Raw genomic sequence first — 18,744 nt, 5'->3', positions numbered from 1 at the left:
CAGCCGCCTGCGTCCTTCCTTCCGCCTCCCTCCCATCTCACATCTGATTGGAGAAGGAGGTTGGCGCCCCCTGCTGGGTGTAGTCGGGCTCCTGGTTGTACCCGCCCTGCTGCTGGCTGTAGTCTGGCTGGTACCCCCCCTGGGAGCCAGCATAGGGGTCCTGCTCGTACCCTGCCTGCTGCCCAAAGGACTCTGGAGCCGGCTGCTTCTCCTGGGCAGGGGGAGGGCGCATGAAGGGAGCGATGATGCCAGTCTCCTTGAAGACGAACCACAGGTTGCCCCCCCACAGGATCAGGTTCAGGAAGCCAAAGGCCTGGGAGGTAGAGCGAAGGATTGGGAACAGTAGATTCATTGGCAGCTCAAAAATAGAACACTGTAGGCTATGTTGACAGAGAGTGCACAAAAAAGATGAAGATTGTGTCATTATTGCCTCAAGACCCCTCTCTTTAAACAATAAACAACTTTGACCAAGGACCAGACCAAACCGAATCGGGATATGAAAACGTATTTTTCGACTCACGACGGAGGTGTTGAGCCCGGACATGACAGGGTCATGGACCTCACGACACCGATTGCCCTCAACGTCGCAGGCATCGATCATAGTCAGCACCTCATCAGGGTCTGTGGCGGTCTTGACATCCGACAGACCCTTGGCCCACGCCGCTGAGCTCACCAGCCACATAAAGGTGAACACACACGTCACGCCAAAATCCTGGGAGAGCCACATGAACACGCGGCACGTTAGCATGACAGGTGAAGATCAGAAAAAAAGGTGCATTTTTCTATATATTTTTATAGCTGTTGACCCTCACGCATACAAGTGCAGACAGCCAGCACACACTCAATCACACACAGACACACATGCTCTTAGAAGAACCTACGATCAGTGGTCCCTTGTTGTTCTCGCGGTACTTGTCCAAGGCGAAGACGTACACACTGAGAGCAGCCATGGAGTACAGGAAGGCAAACACGCCGATGGTGACAAAGAACTCTGCGGAGGAGGAGTAGTCCCCCACCAGGAACACACGCTCTGGGTTCCCCCCCTTACAGGTGGGGGCATCGAAGTACACCTGGTGGAGCCTACCAGGGAGAGACAGGGAGCGGGAAGCAAGCAGATTCAAATACACACTTCATACTGCTTCAGGACAGGGTCCAGGAAGGTCATTTAGAAGGGAAAAAATCTCCATTGATGCTTAGTTTTGGATGAACTACTTTGGATGACCAACATCCAACCAACAATACACCAAAACAACTCGAACAAGCTATTTGTTTTCACTGATTATTCAGAAGTATTTTAGGATAACAGTGTATCCAAGTTCTACTGTGCTCAGGTGCTTGAATGACAATATGATATATGCCAATCACTGTCAATACACTTTGATGGCTTGATGGAACTGACCTGAAAGGATACTCAAACTCCACCTCTATACTGAAGTCGCTGTCTGTGCGGTTCTTACACTCCACGGCCATCTTGAACATCCCAGAGTAGCTGCCGCATGTGGAGAACGCAAATATGGCAAAGAACTGCAGCAGAGAGGCAGAGAAACACACACACAGTGTTACAATAACAAGTTATGTTACTGCGAGAAGACTATACTGTACACGAAAATATACTGTACTATAAGGTAATATACTGCATATAATGATATACTTAAGATAGCTCAAGGTTAAGGAGACGGTTATTTATTGATGTCACTCTTAGACTTTACACTCATACTGTACCCCACAAACTGAGATCTTATATACTGTTCGTAAGATTTCAATACATAAGTGGCATTTGTGGAAGAATATCAGAATAATATTATGGAGTGAGTAGAGAATCTAAATGATGAAAACATAGGCTTAATCTCAGTGGAACGTTAACATGGATAGTGTTATAGATGCATCATCCCCTGCCAACCCTCAGATTACGTTTTCCAGATTTACCCACTAACTCAGATTAAAGCGCCTGCATAGAGCATGGGAAAGAGAGGAGAGGAGAGGGGAGGGAGAGGGGCAGGGAGGAAGGGTGTGGAGTGAAGGGGAGGAGAGAAGAGGAGGGGAGATGATGGTTGGTCGAATCTGGCACAGAGAATCTCCATGGCCACCATCTGTCATGTTATTTTGACGGGTGGGAAGGTTGGGACATTTATTGGGTGAGTCGAGGGCAGCAAAATACTGTATGATACTGGATTATATGTATGGGTGAGGGTGGGGAAGGAAGATGGGAAGCCAAGAACACTCTAGACTGACTAGTAAAATATGCCAGCCAATCTTGAGACATGTTTCTACTTCTGCTTTCTATTTCATTGTTTAGAAAGTGTTCCAGGGAATTAAACGTCCTAGTAAGTTGCCAGCTGTCAGTAAATTACTTGCACTTTGTCTAAATTATAATGCATAATTTATGTAGTTTGTGTAAATTATGTAATTGGTAGAATTTACACAACAGTAAACATAATTTTGTATCATAACTGATGTTGTTTTAATAGTGTAAACTATGTAATTTGTGTATGTTACAAACATTTCATGATGTCAGTAAACTGTCTAAATTACATAATTACCGTAATTGACAAAATGAGAAAATTCATACTCAATTTTAAATAATCCCATAATTTTCAACTGTCATTTTGTTTTCCATTCTATGAAATTTTACTAATTCCTACTTCTTTTCCAAAAACTCCTAATCCTGGAAAACATGTTTTTAATATAAACAACTGCCATGACTGTTGATCAATAAGGTTGCTTGTTATAATTACCTTTTCTGAAACGGTTTCATCTAGCTGAGAACCAAAGAGAATCCACCAATCGCTGGGTGGCTATTAAACTGGTATTGTATTTAATCTTGTCTAACATGACATTGACAATCATTCTGGTAATGTTCTCTGAAATCTGAGGATAGTACTAGAACTCTGAATTTAACCAGGATACAATCTCAACAATAGCCACTAGATCAGGGGTCGGCAACAGGCGGCCCGCGGGCCAATTGTGGCCCGCCAGCGATTTTATTTGGCCCGTCAAAATATTTCCAATGATATATTTTTTATAACGTTTTTTTCCCCGTCGACTTTTATTTTGAAACCGGAAACTGGGTATGGTGTCATTAGATGTTGTCGACTTCATGCAGCGCCGGCGTCGCCTGCAGCCCGGTTGACTTGAAGTAACCAATGGCATTCTCAGCTTCAAGGCAGCCGGCTGTCGGCGCTGCCGTCGCTGCATGAAGTCGAATACACTTATTGACTTTTCTGAAGTATTTTTTCGCCATGTCATCGCTACCATATGATCGCTACACCTCACGGCTGACAGATCGCCTGAGGTGAAAGCACAGTTATGGTTAGTAATCATGGGCAGCGCTCTCTATGGCAGCGCTAGGAAGGGGCTAGCAGGTGCTTCAGCACCCCCAAGAAAGACCAAAGCACCCCGATAGCACCCCCCACGACATTGCTTATTAATTTATAGTTTCAGGCCCGGAATGGCCATCGGGAGAATAGGGAGAATTCACGGTGGGCCGCTTTGCCCGCTTATAAATTGGGCCAGAAGATCGCCTGCTTTCTCTTTGTTTTTTTCACACACCGAATAACAGGATATGCCTTAAGTTTGTTAAGTTACTGTGTGACTGAAAAGTAAGCTAATAGGCTACATTATGTTTTAATCTAATTAAGCGCATGATCAGACCGTGCATTAAAAAGTGCAGTTCAGTTGTCGCGCATGTATCTCAAACACAAACCATAATTTATTGTTGTGGAGGGAGTTAGCTAGATTAAGCTGAAGCGAAAAAAATAAAATGGAAGGGATAAGATCCCAGGAGGAACTGAAAAAGCCAGGTAAAAAATTAAATTTTTGCTCGCATTAATGTGAAGTTCCGATTTCACCTCACATTAAAACCTTGACTAGGTCCTAGTAATCCTATTCTCACTTGATGACAGTATTTATGTGCACCAACGATGACGACCCACCACGTTGGGATGACAGTGACGACCATGTTGATACAGTTCGTTAACAGACCACCAATGGGCTCATGCACATGGTTTATTATCGTTAGCTATTTGTAGTAGACATACCCATTCTCCATGTAGGCCTAGTTGTTGCGAGTGCACGTATCGCAAGGGCACCTATCGCAGCGTCTAAATAGGCAGTAACCCAGACTCTGGCCCGCCGTCTAGTGGCGAGGAAAAATACTGGCCCGTGGCCCAAGTTACTTGCCGACCCCTGCACTAGATGTCTTAAATGTTGTGTGTAGTTGATCAACATAGACATTGATCAACAGAAATGATCCAAGCCTCTCAGATCTGTATGAGAGAGCAGTGAGTGTGCTGGGGAGGTCACCTGGCTGGGATGCCACTTTCACTACATCAGGATGTCATCTGCTTTGTGAAAGCAGAGCGCTTTCACTGAAATGTTTTGATTAGGAAAGCGAGTATCTTAGTACACAGAGTATATTACACTGGGAATCCCAAAGGCAGAACTACATTACTGCTGATGATGGCAGTGCGGCCTGAGTGTAATCTGTGTGCCCACAGGAATTGCAGGGAATATTAAATACCTTTTTTCACCAACCAATAAAATAATATTGAACAGGAATAGGAAACAGCTTAGAAATGTAATTGACTTCAGGAAATGTTTTGTTTTCAAAACTCATATTGTTTGACTGAACAAGGGATATGTTAATGAAAGGGTGACTTACCCATTGTAAGGCCTTTATGAACCCTAGAGGTACTTTGAGGACTCTGAACTGCCCGTTGGCCACCAACTGTCAAGCAGAAACAAAGAGTGATTAGAGGACCACAATGATCAGGAAGCCATAATGCATCAAATGGTACTGACTTAATATAGATTTCATGTAAACGTATCATTCTCAATAACAGCATTCATTAGTCAATACAGTAACCCAAGAAGCCTATTTGATAGTGAGGATGTATTAGGTAGATCCCAACAAACACACGTAGTCTAAGAATATAGGCCTATGCTATGTCTCACTCGCCAGACCAGCTCCCATAGCACACTTCTGTTTTACATGCATGGATTTTCACTCAGAAAAAGACTGTGTAGAAAAATACTTCACTTTGAGAATAGATCATTCTGATGAAGCCATTTATGATATAAGACAAATGACTAGATTCTACTATAGTGTTCCGAAAATTCGGTGAAATATCAGTAGGCCATCACCCATTTACTCAGGCCCACTGGACTTAAAAGGGCCTGGAATTCATAGGGCTACCTTTTTCATAAAAAGCTTTTGACCGAGCACTACCTTAGAATTAAATGGATGACACGACGATTTTAAATGACTGCCAATTCTCTTGTAGCATTGCAAGAGCTCATCAACAACAAGCGCACAACCAATTCTGCCAGCGCACTGGCGGCGTAACAAACTGCGATGGGTGTTTGTGCTGCGTAAAGAGCAAGGTGCGGTTTGGACACGACACCATTAACCGCTCTTGAGGTAGCGCACTGAACCTGCGAGCATCACACGAAGACAAATAGCCCAACGGAATCAATTGCAATAGATTTTTTGCTACTCAAATGCACAATTTAATTGCTACGTATGCATATTGATGGTTAGCAATTATACAAGAAACGTTAATGTCATACCGTTTCTTATTTTAAGTAATAAAAGGACAGTGGCCAATTGTCCTTTCTACCTATGATTGTGAGCGCACTTTCGCTTTCAATGAAACATGAGCGGCGAAAACAACACGAGCCTGCATACCAAACATAACATAGCATATTCACTTTAATCTACCCACAGTCGGGCCTCATATCCAAAGCTAGATGGCTATGATACCAGAGCTATGTAGGGATAAAAGTGCGCTGCCATTTTGCAATGCAATCTCAAGAATTACAAGCGCACATCGCAGGCCTGACGCTTAATATGGTAGTTCCGTCATTCCAAAGCTGCATTTAACATGTAACCGGCGAATAACCTCGTCAATACGTGCACTGTTAAGTCTGCGTTAAGATATGCCTGTGGGATATTTTTTATTGCGACCCATGACCGTTTTTCACGTGTTATTTACATCAAATAGCCGTCCGTCGTCTGAACACCTTACATACCAAAATGTGTTTTTGACATGGTGAAATTCAAAACCTGGACCGTACAAGATTCGAAGAAATGTTTAGATTTGTAGTGGGCTATATGTCTTTCCGTTCATTTCAACATAACCGCTCATGAAAAACCATCAGTTAAAACACGCATCTTCCGAATTTCAGTCAACAACCAGCAGCAGCATTCCGGCAGGGCTTTCCCTGTTTCAGCTCAATAATCTCAAATTACTTGATAACCAACACAGAAACGCCCATAGCAGCAACCCAATATTCATCCCACAGTTAACAGTTAATATTAAAAGACTGAATGTTCGCATATTCTAGATGTTCAGAGCTCCTACCTGATTTACAATATCCATACTGACCGCCTGTTCGTAGATAAGAGAAGTGTCGAGCGGGGGGAGGGAGTTGTAGCAGCAACAGCCCTCAGAGGGAAAAAGATGCTGGAACGGCTACTGCGTCATCGTGTAGTAGATGGCGTGTAGTGCAAAAATCAGACATGCGCTTCCATCCGTTAGAATAACCTGTTCTTGCCACCAGCAGAAAGAGAGAGAGCTATATAGAGAGTAGGGGAGAGAGAGAGAATACTCAGCTTTTTCTACCGTTATCGACGTCTATTGACCATTTAGAATAAGGAACCAGAGAAAACTGGAGGACTTCCGTTTTTGACACACATACACACCCACACAAACACACAGATGTATCTGGTGTGGGACCAACTGGGTGGACCCCAACCTCACTACACTATCTCTTTATGAGAAAGCCAACCCTTGGATCACTGTCTATGAAGGCCTTCTCATTCTTAGTGAAGTCTGGTCAGGCCAGAAGGAAACAGATGGCTGCTCTTCTCGTGACTTTACTGTAATTAGTATGAGCTGAGACACACACACACATGCGCGTGTGCGCACACAGACACACACACATACACACAAAGCAATGATAGTTTCATAGTGTTCATATGAACCCTGACCTGACCTTACTGTCTCTGTTTCTATTTCCTCCTCAGAAGAAATCCAGCTCTGTGCCTTAGTGCTACCATTGTCCTGTGTACCATCTGAGATAGTACTGAAGGAGTAGGGAGGAAGAGGAGAGGTGAGGGGGAGGGAGAGGAGTGGTGAGGGGGAGGAAGAGGAGTGGTGAGGGGGAGGAAGAGGAGTGGTGAGGGGGAGGAAGAGGAGTGGTGAGGAGGAGGGAGGAAGAGGAGTGGTGAGGGGGAGGGAGGAAGAGGAGTGGTGAGGAGGAGGGAGGAAGGAAGAGGAGAGGTGAGGAGGAGGGAGGAAGAGGAGTGGTGAGGGGGAGGGAGGAAGAGGAGTGGTGAGGAGGAGGGAGGAAGGAAGAGGAGAGGTGAGGAGGAGGGAGGAAGAGGAGTGGTGAGGGGGAGGAAGAGGAGTGATGAGGAGGAGGGAGGAAGAGGAGTGGTGAGGAGGAGGGAGGAAGGAAGAGGAGAGGTGAGGAGGAGGGAGGAAGAGGAGTGGTGAGGGGGAGGGAGGAAGAGGAGAGGTGAGGGGGAGGGAGGAAGAGGAGAGGTGAGGAGGAGGGAGGAAGAGGAGAGGTGAGGGGGAGGGAGGAAGAGGAGAGGTGAGGGGGAGGGAGGAAGAGGAGAGGTGAGGGGGAGGGAGGGAGGAAGAGGAGAGGTGAGGGGGAGGGAGGAAGAGGAGAGGTGAGGGGGAGGTAAGAACAGCTGGCTCCATGGCCCAGCCACATGGAGGGTTAGCTCTAGGTGTGAAGATCCTCCTCCACCTCCCCCTCTTCTTCCTCCAGCTCATCTTCTTCCTCTAACTCCATTGGCTCCACCATCTCTCCACCTATCCTCCTGAGTTACACTGGGAGACGAGGAACACAGGGTTCCTGTGTGTTAACAGTGTGCACATTGCGCATGCCTATTCCATCACATACAGCATCACAGCAATATGAAATCCAAGACATGAGGGATGCCAACATTTGATCTTTGTATTTGATTTAAGAAACAAACATAGTCATGTTAGTTCAGTCATGACTAATAAACCTTGTCAACTAACAAGAGCTCACATTGAGGACACAGGAGTGGATGACCACAGCACACCTTAGGAGGGTTCAACAATGGCAATGTTACTCCATCGCTCATATAATACATCTGTACAATACTCTGCAATACTAATCTGTACAGGGTGGATTATTCTTTATCCTTAACCACTGCTTTATCAGTTCAATCCCTTCAGTTCAAGTTTCTGGCCGGTATTCTGGCCAACATGATTGGGCTGAATTTGAGTAATGAAATGTATTTTCATCCTTAATGCCCTGATCTATCAACATAATAACCACCATAGCATTACAGCAGTATTTCCATAAGGATGAGTACCATTGAGTCAGAACTATATCATCAGTTTATACAATAGGATTATAGTGTTTAATTAAAGGAAAACCGCATCAACTAGGAGAGTCTGGTAGTAGTAATAAAGATTTCAGAAGTTGAATACGATGGTCCAATTTGTGTGAATGGGAACTCTGCAAATAGACACAGAAAATTCTCAACATTAATTTGTTTTTTTACTTCCAAAGATTGCAATGTACACTGACTTCAAGTCATAAATAGCAAGTTAGTTGTTATAATGTGAAAATGTACAGCATATTGATGAACTATTACATGATTTATCCAATGTTAGCTTTTTGACATGGATCAACCAAGGTTCCAGTCAAAAAGGCATAAAAAAAAAAAGTTTTACTTCACGTTCAGATCTATTTAGCAAATCCATGGCAAGAAACCATAATTTGCACAACTTCAGATCAAACAAGGACCATGTGCAAATGTTAATAACCCTTGTAGCACCCGTCTTTGGGAGCCCTTGTCTGGATATTTTTCAGGGAACATAGTGGTAGTTCTACAACACTTGTCGACCCTCTGTATCTACTTCCTGTGTCCCTCATCATCATCATCATCATCATCATCACCACCATCATCGTCAATACAACCACCTGAGTGTCTTACCCTAAGCAACCAAGACTGAAGGAATTCCAGGTGTGTTTTTAGAGATCTATGGGTGTTGGTACCTGCTCGTGAATTTACCTAGCATCTTTCAATTTGAATCATGCAAGAATTTAACAAAATGGAAAAAGATAAAAGGCTTTCATGAAGAAATAATAAACATAACAAAAAAAGACATGCAAGTTTACAACAAAGCAGAAAAACGCAGATGTCGTTTTGAAATGATGACCAAGGTTAAAGCAGTATTATGGCTGAAACACCACCAACTTCAGAAGAAGACAACAGATGGCCGGTCAGGCAGATAAATGGACAAACGGAAGGATCAGACATAGTTGAACAGGAAGTCAGACTATCAGACACATACATAAACACACAAATCCTAAGTTGCGGGTTGATGAGTCCTTTCTGTAAGTTCATATCAGCAAGAAAACGAAGCATGAAAAAAGAAGCTCAACATTTCTTTGTGTTACACAAGGAGTAAGTGTCCATCACATTTTTCTTCCCTATAAAATAAAAATGTGGAATAAGAGACACAATAAAAGGTTTATCAAACAAATTCTGTCCATGTACAACATGACGCTGCAGTAAAAACATTCTAAGAAGTTCATACTTAACAAGTTATCATAGTTATGAATAAGAAACAACACTATTTGATGCAAAATGTGTTTGTGAGCTGGCAACATGGCCGAGTCACCATAGCGACAAGCAATGACTCATGCCTCCAGTGTCTGTGTCCATCTTTGTTTTTGTAACACACACAGGTCCCCGCATTCTCTGTGTTTCGTTATATTTATCTCCACCCGCCTCTTTCCCTTTCTTTCTCTCGTTTATTCTCCTTCTCTCCATCCCTGTCTCTTTCATGGTGTTATTATTTCTACATGCCTCTTTTCTAAGCTCTCTCTCTCTCTCTCTCTCTCTCTCTCCCTCTCTCTCTCTCATCTCTCCTCTCTCTCTCTCCTCGCTCTCTCTCTCACACACACACACGGCACACAATCTCTCTCTCTCTCTCTCTCTCTCTCTCTCTCTCTCCTCTCTCTCTCTCTCTCTCCTCTCTCTCTCTCTCTCTCTCTAACACCCATTATATCCTGCTGTTTTTCCATCTCCATCTCCCCCTCCTTTCCGGTCGCCCACCATCATGTCAAACTCTTCATTAGACCTCCTCTCTAATGCTCATCACACAGCTTCGATCTACTCCAAACACTATTCTACATTTCTTCTATCTCTTTGATCCCCTTTGTCTCTTTCCCAGCTCTCTCTCTCTCTCCCCCCGTCTCCCTCCTCTCTCTTTTGCAGCTGACGTTCCAGGGCCAGTGTGAAGCTTTGAGGCCTTGTGGCCAGTCCCGTCTCCTCTTCAGTCTGGAGATACCAGGTTGGCCAGCTTCTCCTTTCTCCCTGTCTCCCCCTCCAGGTTCTCTCTCCTGCTCTGATGCGATTGGTCCAGATCAGAATGATGTCACGCAGGTCATCTCATCTCCCAGGTCCTCCTCGTCACGACCAGTCCTCATTGGTTCCTCGTCGCTGTAGAGTGTTCCCAGGTCGGGGTTGTTGAGGAAGCTACCCCCGGTGCCACTCCCTCCGCTGCCCCGGCTGAGGAGGTCGCTGGCAGCGCTCTCCATCTCGTCGATGGTCATGTGACATGCATCGGCGATCTCCCGTTTGGCGAAGGCCACAAACTTGGGGTCCTTGGCGTATAGGCCCAGCCCCTCTGAGATCAGCACCTGTGAGGGAAAACACTGACATGGTCAACAACAAGACAAGATGTACTCCTTCACCATTCATCCATTCATCCGTCCATTCATCCATTCATTCATCCATTCATTCATTCATCCATCCATCCATTCATCCATTCATTCATCCATTCATCCATTCATCCATTCATCCATTCATCCATTCATCCATCCATCCATCCACGTATCTTTCTATCCATCCATCCCTTTTCCTCATCCTTTCCTCCACATGCTCATCATTCATCCCACCCTTCTTTCACTGCCCCCTCTCTCTCTTGCTCCCTCCCTCCATCCCGTCCCCCACTTTCTCCCTCCCTCCCTCCCTCCCTCCATCCCTCCCTCCCTCCCTCCCTCCCTCCCTCCCTCCCTCCCTCCCTCCCTCCCTCCCTCCCTCCCTCCCTCCCTCCCTCCCTCCCTCCATCCCATCCCCCACTTTCTCCCTCCCTCCATCCTCACCGCCTCCACCAGGCTGTCGGCACTGCCCCTCTTGTCGCTGTAGTGAGAACTGAGCTTGGAGGGCACCCTCAGGGTGGTGTATGCCCTGTAGGGGGCCTGGGGGCCGGAGGCTCCAGGGGGGGCCGCGTACCAGCCAGGCCTGGGGGGCCCGCCATCTCCTCCACTGGGGCCCCCAGCCTTCTTCTCCCCCCCACATGCCCCCACCAGTCCCTGGCCCGCCCTCCTCCTCCACCAGGATGAGGGGGGCGTAGAGGAGGCGGCCGCGCCGGGGGCAGGGGTTGGCCCAGGAGGCCGAGGAGCCGGTGGAGGAACGACTGCTGCTGCGGCGAGAGTCGTAACTCCCGTACGTCTGTGAGACGGAGAGGAAGGGGAGGAGTTTTGGAGACTGAGCATGTGTTTCGTGGATCAGAGTCACATGACTGTGCGTACAGTAAGACAGTGCATCAACGTGCGTGTGTGTGTGTGAGTGAGGGTGTGCGGCAGAGTTTCTGTACCTGAGCATCTACCTGGGTGCGAGCCCGGCAAGGGGGAGAGTTCTGGTGGTAGGTACCAGGTATGGGGAGGTCATCACTGCTCCCCTGTCTCCTCAGACACTGGATGTTGAAGGAAGGCTTGCGTCCTGAGAGCACAGGGAGGACGAGACGCATCACAGGCTGACTCAAGTGCAGACTGACGAGCAACACTTCACTGATCAAGAGCTGCTTGTCTGCTGACAGGTGAGGTCACAAGTGAGGTCACCTGTAGGCGTGGCAGGAAGTAGGCGTCTTCTGGCTGTCCTGCGGCCGTCGTTGTAGCCGTTGCCGTAGTTACTGTCTCGGGGAGTGTCATACAGGTGTTCTCGGTAGAGGTCGTCAGGGTAACCATGTCTGTCAGGATGAGATCTACCGTTACCGTAACGGACAAAAACGACCGCAGATAGAACCTCCCACTGCTAGAAAGAGATCTAGTGTATACTAGTGTTAAATGTACATTCCATGACAGTGTATACTAGTGTTAAGTGTACACTCCATGAAAGTGTATACTAGTGTTAAGTGTACACTCCACGACCTCACCTGTCTCGGGATATGATGCTGTCATTGTCCTCGTCACGGCTGTAGTAGCCCTGCTCCCCAGGGTAGGCCTCCTCCCCGTCTAGCCCCCCGTTACGCCCCCGGGACACGGGAGAGGACCTGTCTCTGGAATCCCGCCTACGGGACATCAATCAAGCAACCAACCAATCAAGCAACCACCAACCCAACCAATCCCAACCTGCAGAGTGGCGTAGGTGCGTAGCTTAAGATGCTTACCTGCTGTGCTTGTAGTAGGAAGACCTGCAGCAGGAGACAGAAAGGGGACGATAAACACTATGTGTATACAATGTACCTACAGTGCCCTCCAAAAGTATTGGAACAGTGAGGCGAATTCCTTTATTTTTGCTGTAGACTGAAAACATTTGGGCTTGACATCAAATAATGAACGTGAGACCAGAGATCAACGTTTCAGCTTTTATTTCCAGGTATTTACATCAGGATCTGATGCACAACTAAGAAAATATCACATTTTGTTTGAATCCACCCATTTGTCATGTGATCAAAAGTATTGGAACAGATATACTTAAAACATATTTAAGTGAATAAGACTTAATATTTAGTTGCAAATCCTTTGCTTTCAATAACTGCAGCAAGTCTGTGACCCATTGACGTCACCAAACTTTTGCATTCTTCCTTTTTGATGCTTTCCCCAGGCTTTCACTGCAGCCTCTTTCAGTTGTTGTTTGTTTTGTGGGGTTCCTCCCTTCAGTCTCCTCTTAAGCAGGTAAAATGCATGCTCTATAGGGTTTAAGTCTGGAGATTGACTTGGCCAGTCTAATACCTTCCATTTCTTGCCCCTGATGAACTCCTTTGTTGTTTTGGCAGTGTGTTTTGGGTCGTTATCTTGCTGCATGATGAAGGCTCTGCCAATCAGTTTGGTTGCATCTTTCCTTAAATTGGCAGACAAAATGTTTCTGTAGACTTCCGAGTTCATTTTGCTGCTGCCATCATGTGTTACATCCTCAATGAAGATTAATGAGCCCGTCCCAGAAGAAGCCATGCAAGCCCAAGCCATGACATTACCTCCACCGTGTTTCACAGATGAGCTTGTGTGTTTGGGATCATGAGCAGTTCCTTTCTTTCTCCAAACTTTAGCCTTTCCATCACTTTGGTAAAAGTTAATCTTTGTCTCATCAGTCCATAAAACTTTGTCCCAGAATTTTTGAGGTTCATCTCTGTACTTTTTGGCAAATTCCAGCCTGGCCTTCCTATTCTTCTTGCTAATGAGTGGTTTGCATCTTCTGGTGTAGCCCTTGTACTTTTGTTCATGAAGTCTTCTGCGAACAGTAGATAGTGATACCTTCACTCCTGCCATCTGGAGGTTGTTGCTGATCTCACTAACAGTTGTTTTAGGGTCTTTCTTTACAGCTCTTACAATGTTTCTGTCATCAACTGCTGATGTTTTCCTTGGTCTACCTGTTCGACGTCTGTTACTTAGTACACCAGTAGTTTTCTTCTTCTTCAGGACATTCCAAATGGTTGTACTGGCTATGGCCAATGTTTCTGCAATGGCTCTGATTGATTTTCCATCTTCTCTAAGACTCACAATTGCTTGTTTTTCACCCAAAGACAGCGCTCTGGTTTTCATGTTGTTTTCACCTCTGAATACAGTCTGCATAGACAAAACCTATCTTACCCAATCTGAACCTGAGTGTAGACATTCAGTGGTATTTATTGATTGAATAATGTATGTAATAGGACACACCTGGGCAACAAAATACACCTGTCAGTCAAATGTTCCAATACTTTTGCTCACGTGACAAATGGGTGGGTTCGAACAAAAAGGTGATATTTTCTAATTTGTGCATCAGATCCTGATGTAAATACCTGGAAATAAAAGCTGAAACGTTGATCTCTGGTTTCACATTCATCGTTTGATGTCAAGCCCAAATGTTTTCAGTCTACAGCAAAAATAAAGGAATTGGCCTCACTGTTCCAATACTTTTGGAGGGCACTGTATAAGGAGCATTCTGTCCACTAGATGTATCAGTGCACCCATAAGGAGCTTGTCTCTGTACCTCTTGGGAGCGTGCTCCACCACCCCGTTTTTGATGGAGGGGTGTCTGTGATGGTGGCTGACGGACCCCCGGTGGTCCTCCCCCCTCCTGAGCTCGTCCTGCTCCAGTAGACCCCCCCCATTGGGTGTCTTGGACAGCGAGGCGCGGTGGCTCAGCCCCCCATTGGACAGGCTCTCCCCGGGCATCTGACCGCCACCTCCTGTGGGCGTGGTCACCATGGAGCTCCGCCTGTCGTTGGAAGATTCAGGGCCATAGCCGTTGTCATTCTGGAGGAGAAGAAAGGAAGTTGTCATAAAAAAAAAAATTATTAAAAAAATATCCAGAAACATGACTGGGCCAGATTAGTTCCTGGACTCTCCACATACCTTATATCTAGCGTCATCCTCTTCCACATCCTCCTCCAGCCCCTCCTCCTCCTCCTCGTCCAGGTCGCAGTGCATGGCCTGCCTCATCTCTGGCCCCAGGTCCTGCAGGGTCCGCAGCCCCGCTTGACACAGATGCACGCGGAAACACACAGGGGAAACCGTATGCATACAGCGCAAAACAAACCCACCCAGGGGACATGCTGCATGCACAGAAAATGGATTTAAACTAACAGTACATGGAAACCCACAAGCGAACACACAGGGTCCACACAGGAAGGTACCTGTAGAGCAGAGGGGTTGTTGGGGTCGGGTTCCCCCACCGCCACCCCATCCTTCTCCTTCCTTTTCCTGAACTTCCTGAAGTAGTCCTGGATCAGGAAGGTAGCATAGAACTTCCCCACAGTCACCTCCTCCTCTGAGGGGCAGAGAGAGAGAGAGAGAGAGAGAGAGAGGTAGAGATGGATAGATATACAGTAAACAGAGAGAGAGAGGGAGAGATAGATATACAGTAAACAGAGAGAGAGAAAGGGAGAGATAGACATACAGTAAACAGAGAGAGAGGGAGGTACAATCATTTGCCCATGGATTTATAAAGTTACTGTAGAATACACCCTCTCCAGTGTCCTCTATATGATGCCCCCCCTTCCCTCCATCTCACCCTCGTGTTGAGGAATGACCTCATCCAGGATCTTGGGCTTTATTCTCTTCCAGATCTTCTTGATGATCACCCTCAGCTCCTCGTTCTCCTGGTCGGGGTTACCTGCAGAGTGTGTATATGGAATAGTGTGTGTATATGTGTGTTTGTGTGTGTGAGAGAGAAGTGGACACAGACAGAGAGAGAGGAATGTGGAATACCCATCATGTCGTTTATTCCTTTTCAGTGTAAAACTAAAGCTTGTTGATCTTTCATGAAGTCACATTGACCACTGTAAGACAGTAGGTATCAGCTAAACATAGTGAACTGCAGAGGAGAGCTTGAACAGACCCTCAGTTTTGATCTTGAGGGCGGTCCTGACGAGGGCAAAGAGAGTGGCGTTGAAGGTCACTGTACCGTCACTGTTCAAGGGCATATTCATAGCTACCAATCTCTAGGGGGAGGGAATAAAAAATTTAAAAAACAGCGAAAGACAGAAGGAAGGAAAGACAAAGGGATCAGAGTAAAATAATAACATTTATACATTTTATTTGTAATGTTGTTTTTTGGCACTCAAAGTTGGTTCAACTCTACCAACAGTAAACATGTGGTTCAGTACCTTGCAGGCCACTCTGTGGGGGCAGAGCTTGCCGAAGCCCAGGGGGGGCTGGATCCTCCTGAGGAGAGCTACCACGTCCAGGTGCTTGATCCTACCCCTGGAGGGAACACATCAGTTACACTCTACATGCAGGTCTGACATCCCATCTCCAGAGAAAACACATTTAAAGAGAGAGTCAGGGACATAGAGAGACAGAGAGAGAGATAGTCAGGGACAGAGAGAGACAGAGAGACAGTCAGGGACAGAGAGAGACAGAGAGAGAGAGAGTCAGGGACAGAGAGAGACAGAGAGAGTCAGGGACAGAGAGACAGAGAGAGAGAGAGAGTCAGGGACAGAGAGACAGAGAGAAATAGAATGAAAGACAGATAAGAAGTTCTAGGAAGTCCTATGGGTCTTACTTGGCCTCAGGGTCGTACTCAGACCAGATCCTCTTGAATTCGTCCAGGTGATGTGGCCCCAGAATAGACCAATCACGGGTCAAGTAGTCAAAGTTGTCCATGATGACAGCCACAAACAGATTGATGATCTGAAAGAAAAACATGTCAAGTTCATGTCAAGTAGTGCCACAAAGGGCTTCTTTCTTATTCTGAAAGAGCTCTCTCCTCCTGCACCCCATCCTCCTCTCCTCCTCCCCCCACTTCTCTCCTCCTGCACCCCATCCTCCTCTCCTCCTCCCCCCACCTCTCTCCTCCTGCACCCCATCCTCCTCTCCTCCTCCCCCCACCTCTCTCCTCAACCTCTCTCCTCCTGCACCCCATCCTCCTCTCCTCCTCCCCCCACCTCTCTCCTCAACCTCTCTCCTCCTGCACCCCATCCTCCTCTCCCTCCTCCCCCCACCTCTCTCCTCCTGCACCCCATCCTCCTCTCCCTCCTCCCCCCACCTCTCTCCTCCTGCACCCCATCCTCCTCTCCTCCTCCCCCCACCTCTCTCCTCCTGCACCCCATCCTCCTCTCCTCCTCCCTCCACCTCTCTCCTCCTGCACCCCATCCTCCTCTCCTCCTCCCCACCTCTCTCCTCCTGCACCCCATCCTCCTCTCCTCCTCCCCCAACCTCTCTCCTCAACCTCTCTCCTCCTGCACCCCATCCTCCTCTCCTCCTCCCCCCACCTCTCTCCTCAACCTCTCTCCTCCTGCACCCCATCCTCCTCTCCTCCTCCCCCCACCTCTCTCCTCCTGCACCCCATCCTCCTCTCCTCCTCCCCCCACCTCTCTCCTCCTGCACCCCATCCTCCTCTCCTCCTCCCCCCACCTCTCTCCTCAACCTCTCTCCTCCTGCACCCCATCCTCCTCTCCTCCTCCCCCCACCTCTCTCCTCAACCTCTCTCCTCCTGCACCCCCTCCTCCTCTCCTCCTCCCCCCACCTCTCTCCTCAACCTCTCTCCTCCTGCACCCCATCCTCCTCTCCCTCCTCCCCCCACCTCTCTCCTCCTGCACCCCATCCTCCTCTCCTCCTCCCCCCACCTCTCTCCTCCTGCACCCCATCCTCCTCTCCTCCTCCCTCCACCTCTCTCCTCCTGCACCCCATCCTCCTCTCCTCCTCCCCCCACCTCTCTCCTCCTGCACCCCATCCTCCTCTCCTCCTCCCCCAACCTCTCTCCTCAACCTCTCTCCTCCTGCACCCCATCCTCCTCTCCTCCTCCCCCCACCTCTCTCCTCAACCTCTCTCCTCCTGCACCCCATCCTCCTCTCCCTCCTCCCCCCACCTCTCTCCTCAACACCATACATCCCCTTTCTCTGCTCCCCCACTCTCCACTCCTCCCCTTCCTCCTCCTCTTTCTTACCACCATCTCTCTCAATCCTTTCACCTCCATCTTTACACCCCCCCCCTCCTCTTCTTCCTCCTCTCTCCCTCTCTTACCAAGAATGCACACAGCATGAAGAAGCTGATGAAGTAGACGATAGCAAAGTTGCTTCCGCAGGTGAACTCCTCTCCAGGAAGGTAGTCAGACTCTGGGTCACACCGCTTCCCAGGCAGACTGGCTAGCATGATCTCCTGCCACGCCTCACCCGTCGCACACCTTCTCACACACACACACACACACACACAGATATGCACACACACATACACTCAAGCACAGAGTGAGCAGGAAAAAAATTAATCGACTGTGTGTCTGAAAGTGTGTGTATATTCTGTATATATGTGTGCTTGTCAATTTGTCTGTAGATATATACATACAGTATATGATTGTGTTTGTGTAAGTACGTGTGTAAGTACGTGTGTATGTGTGTGTGTGTGTTTGAATGTGTGTGTGTCTGACCTAAAGAGCAGTAGCACAGCTTGTGGAAAGGTCTGGAAGTTGTTGTTCCGGTTGACATGAGTGTAGTCCTGCATGGCTACCTTCCCGAATGTCTGCAGGAACAGAGGAGGAGGAGGGGGGGGTTAGAGACAGAGAAGCATGGAGATGGATTACAGCAAGCCAAGGAGGTCAAAGCTTTCATGAATACTTCAAGCAGCCATGGTGCAGTACGTTGATGTTCTCACCTGCATGCCAATGACAGCATAGATGAAGAAGATCATAGCGATAAGCAGTGCTACATAGGGCAGGGCCTGGGAGAGGAGGAAGAGAGGAAGGGAAAGAGGGAGGAGAGAGGAGAGAGGGAGAGACGGAAGTCGAGGTCAGATATTCAGGATGTCTGTGTGGAGAAAAGTTATCTTCTTCTTTTTCAATTCCAACAGGCCAACCTAACCCCTTATAACCCAGTGACCCTCCTTGACCCCTTCCTGACCCCTGACCTGGAGTGATTTCACAAAGGTCCATAGGAGGGTGCGAATTCCCTCCCCCTTGCTAAGAAGTTTGACCAATCGCATCACTCGAAACAGACGAAAGAAGGTGATCGACACTCTGGAGCTGTCCTCTCCACTCTGAAAGAG

At 47.5% G+C, this 18,744-nt stretch overlaps 2 protein-coding genes across 2 annotated transcripts; both read right to left on the bottom strand.

The window, feature by feature from the left end:
• Window positions 1–6,665, bottom strand: sypa (synaptophysin a). The gene is made up of 6 exons (XM_047040980.1): window positions 6,363–6,665; window positions 4,661–4,726; window positions 1,400–1,524; window positions 882–1,080; window positions 521–712; window positions 1–313 (listed from the first exon to the last, which is right to left on the bottom strand). Exons 1-6 carry the CDS (start codon window positions 6,378–6,380, stop codon window positions 38–40), a joined length of 876 nt encoding a protein of 291 aa, XP_046896936.1. The 5' UTR covers window positions 6,381–6,665; the 3' UTR covers window positions 1–37.
• Window positions 6,666–10,229: 3,564 nt separating this feature from the next.
• LOC124480912 (voltage-dependent L-type calcium channel subunit alpha-1F-like) lies at window positions 10,230–18,696 on the bottom strand. The gene is made up of 18 exons (XM_047040583.1): window positions 18,607–18,696; window positions 18,355–18,420; window positions 18,131–18,222; window positions 17,731–17,890; window positions 16,271–16,398; window positions 15,873–15,969; window positions 15,605–15,707; window positions 15,278–15,379; window positions 14,891–15,034; window positions 14,632–14,741; window positions 14,255–14,520; window positions 12,453–12,476; window positions 12,219–12,353; window positions 11,905–12,032; window positions 11,673–11,785; window positions 11,344–11,515; window positions 11,167–11,276; window positions 10,230–10,701 (listed from the first exon to the last, which is right to left on the bottom strand). Exons 1-18 carry the CDS (start codon window positions 18,679–18,681, stop codon window positions 10,426–10,428), a joined length of 2,301 nt encoding a protein of 766 aa, XP_046896539.1. The 5' UTR covers window positions 18,682–18,696; the 3' UTR covers window positions 10,230–10,425.
• Window positions 18,697–18,744: the final 48 nt, after the last annotated feature.

This window comes from Hypomesus transpacificus, chromosome 18 (assembly GCF_021917145.1).
Source record: "Hypomesus transpacificus isolate Combined female chromosome 18, fHypTra1, whole genome shotgun sequence".
NCBI lineage: Eukaryota > Metazoa > Chordata > Actinopteri > Osmeriformes > Osmeridae > Hypomesus > Hypomesus transpacificus.
This window is presented reverse-complemented; position numbering and strand designations above follow the sequence as displayed.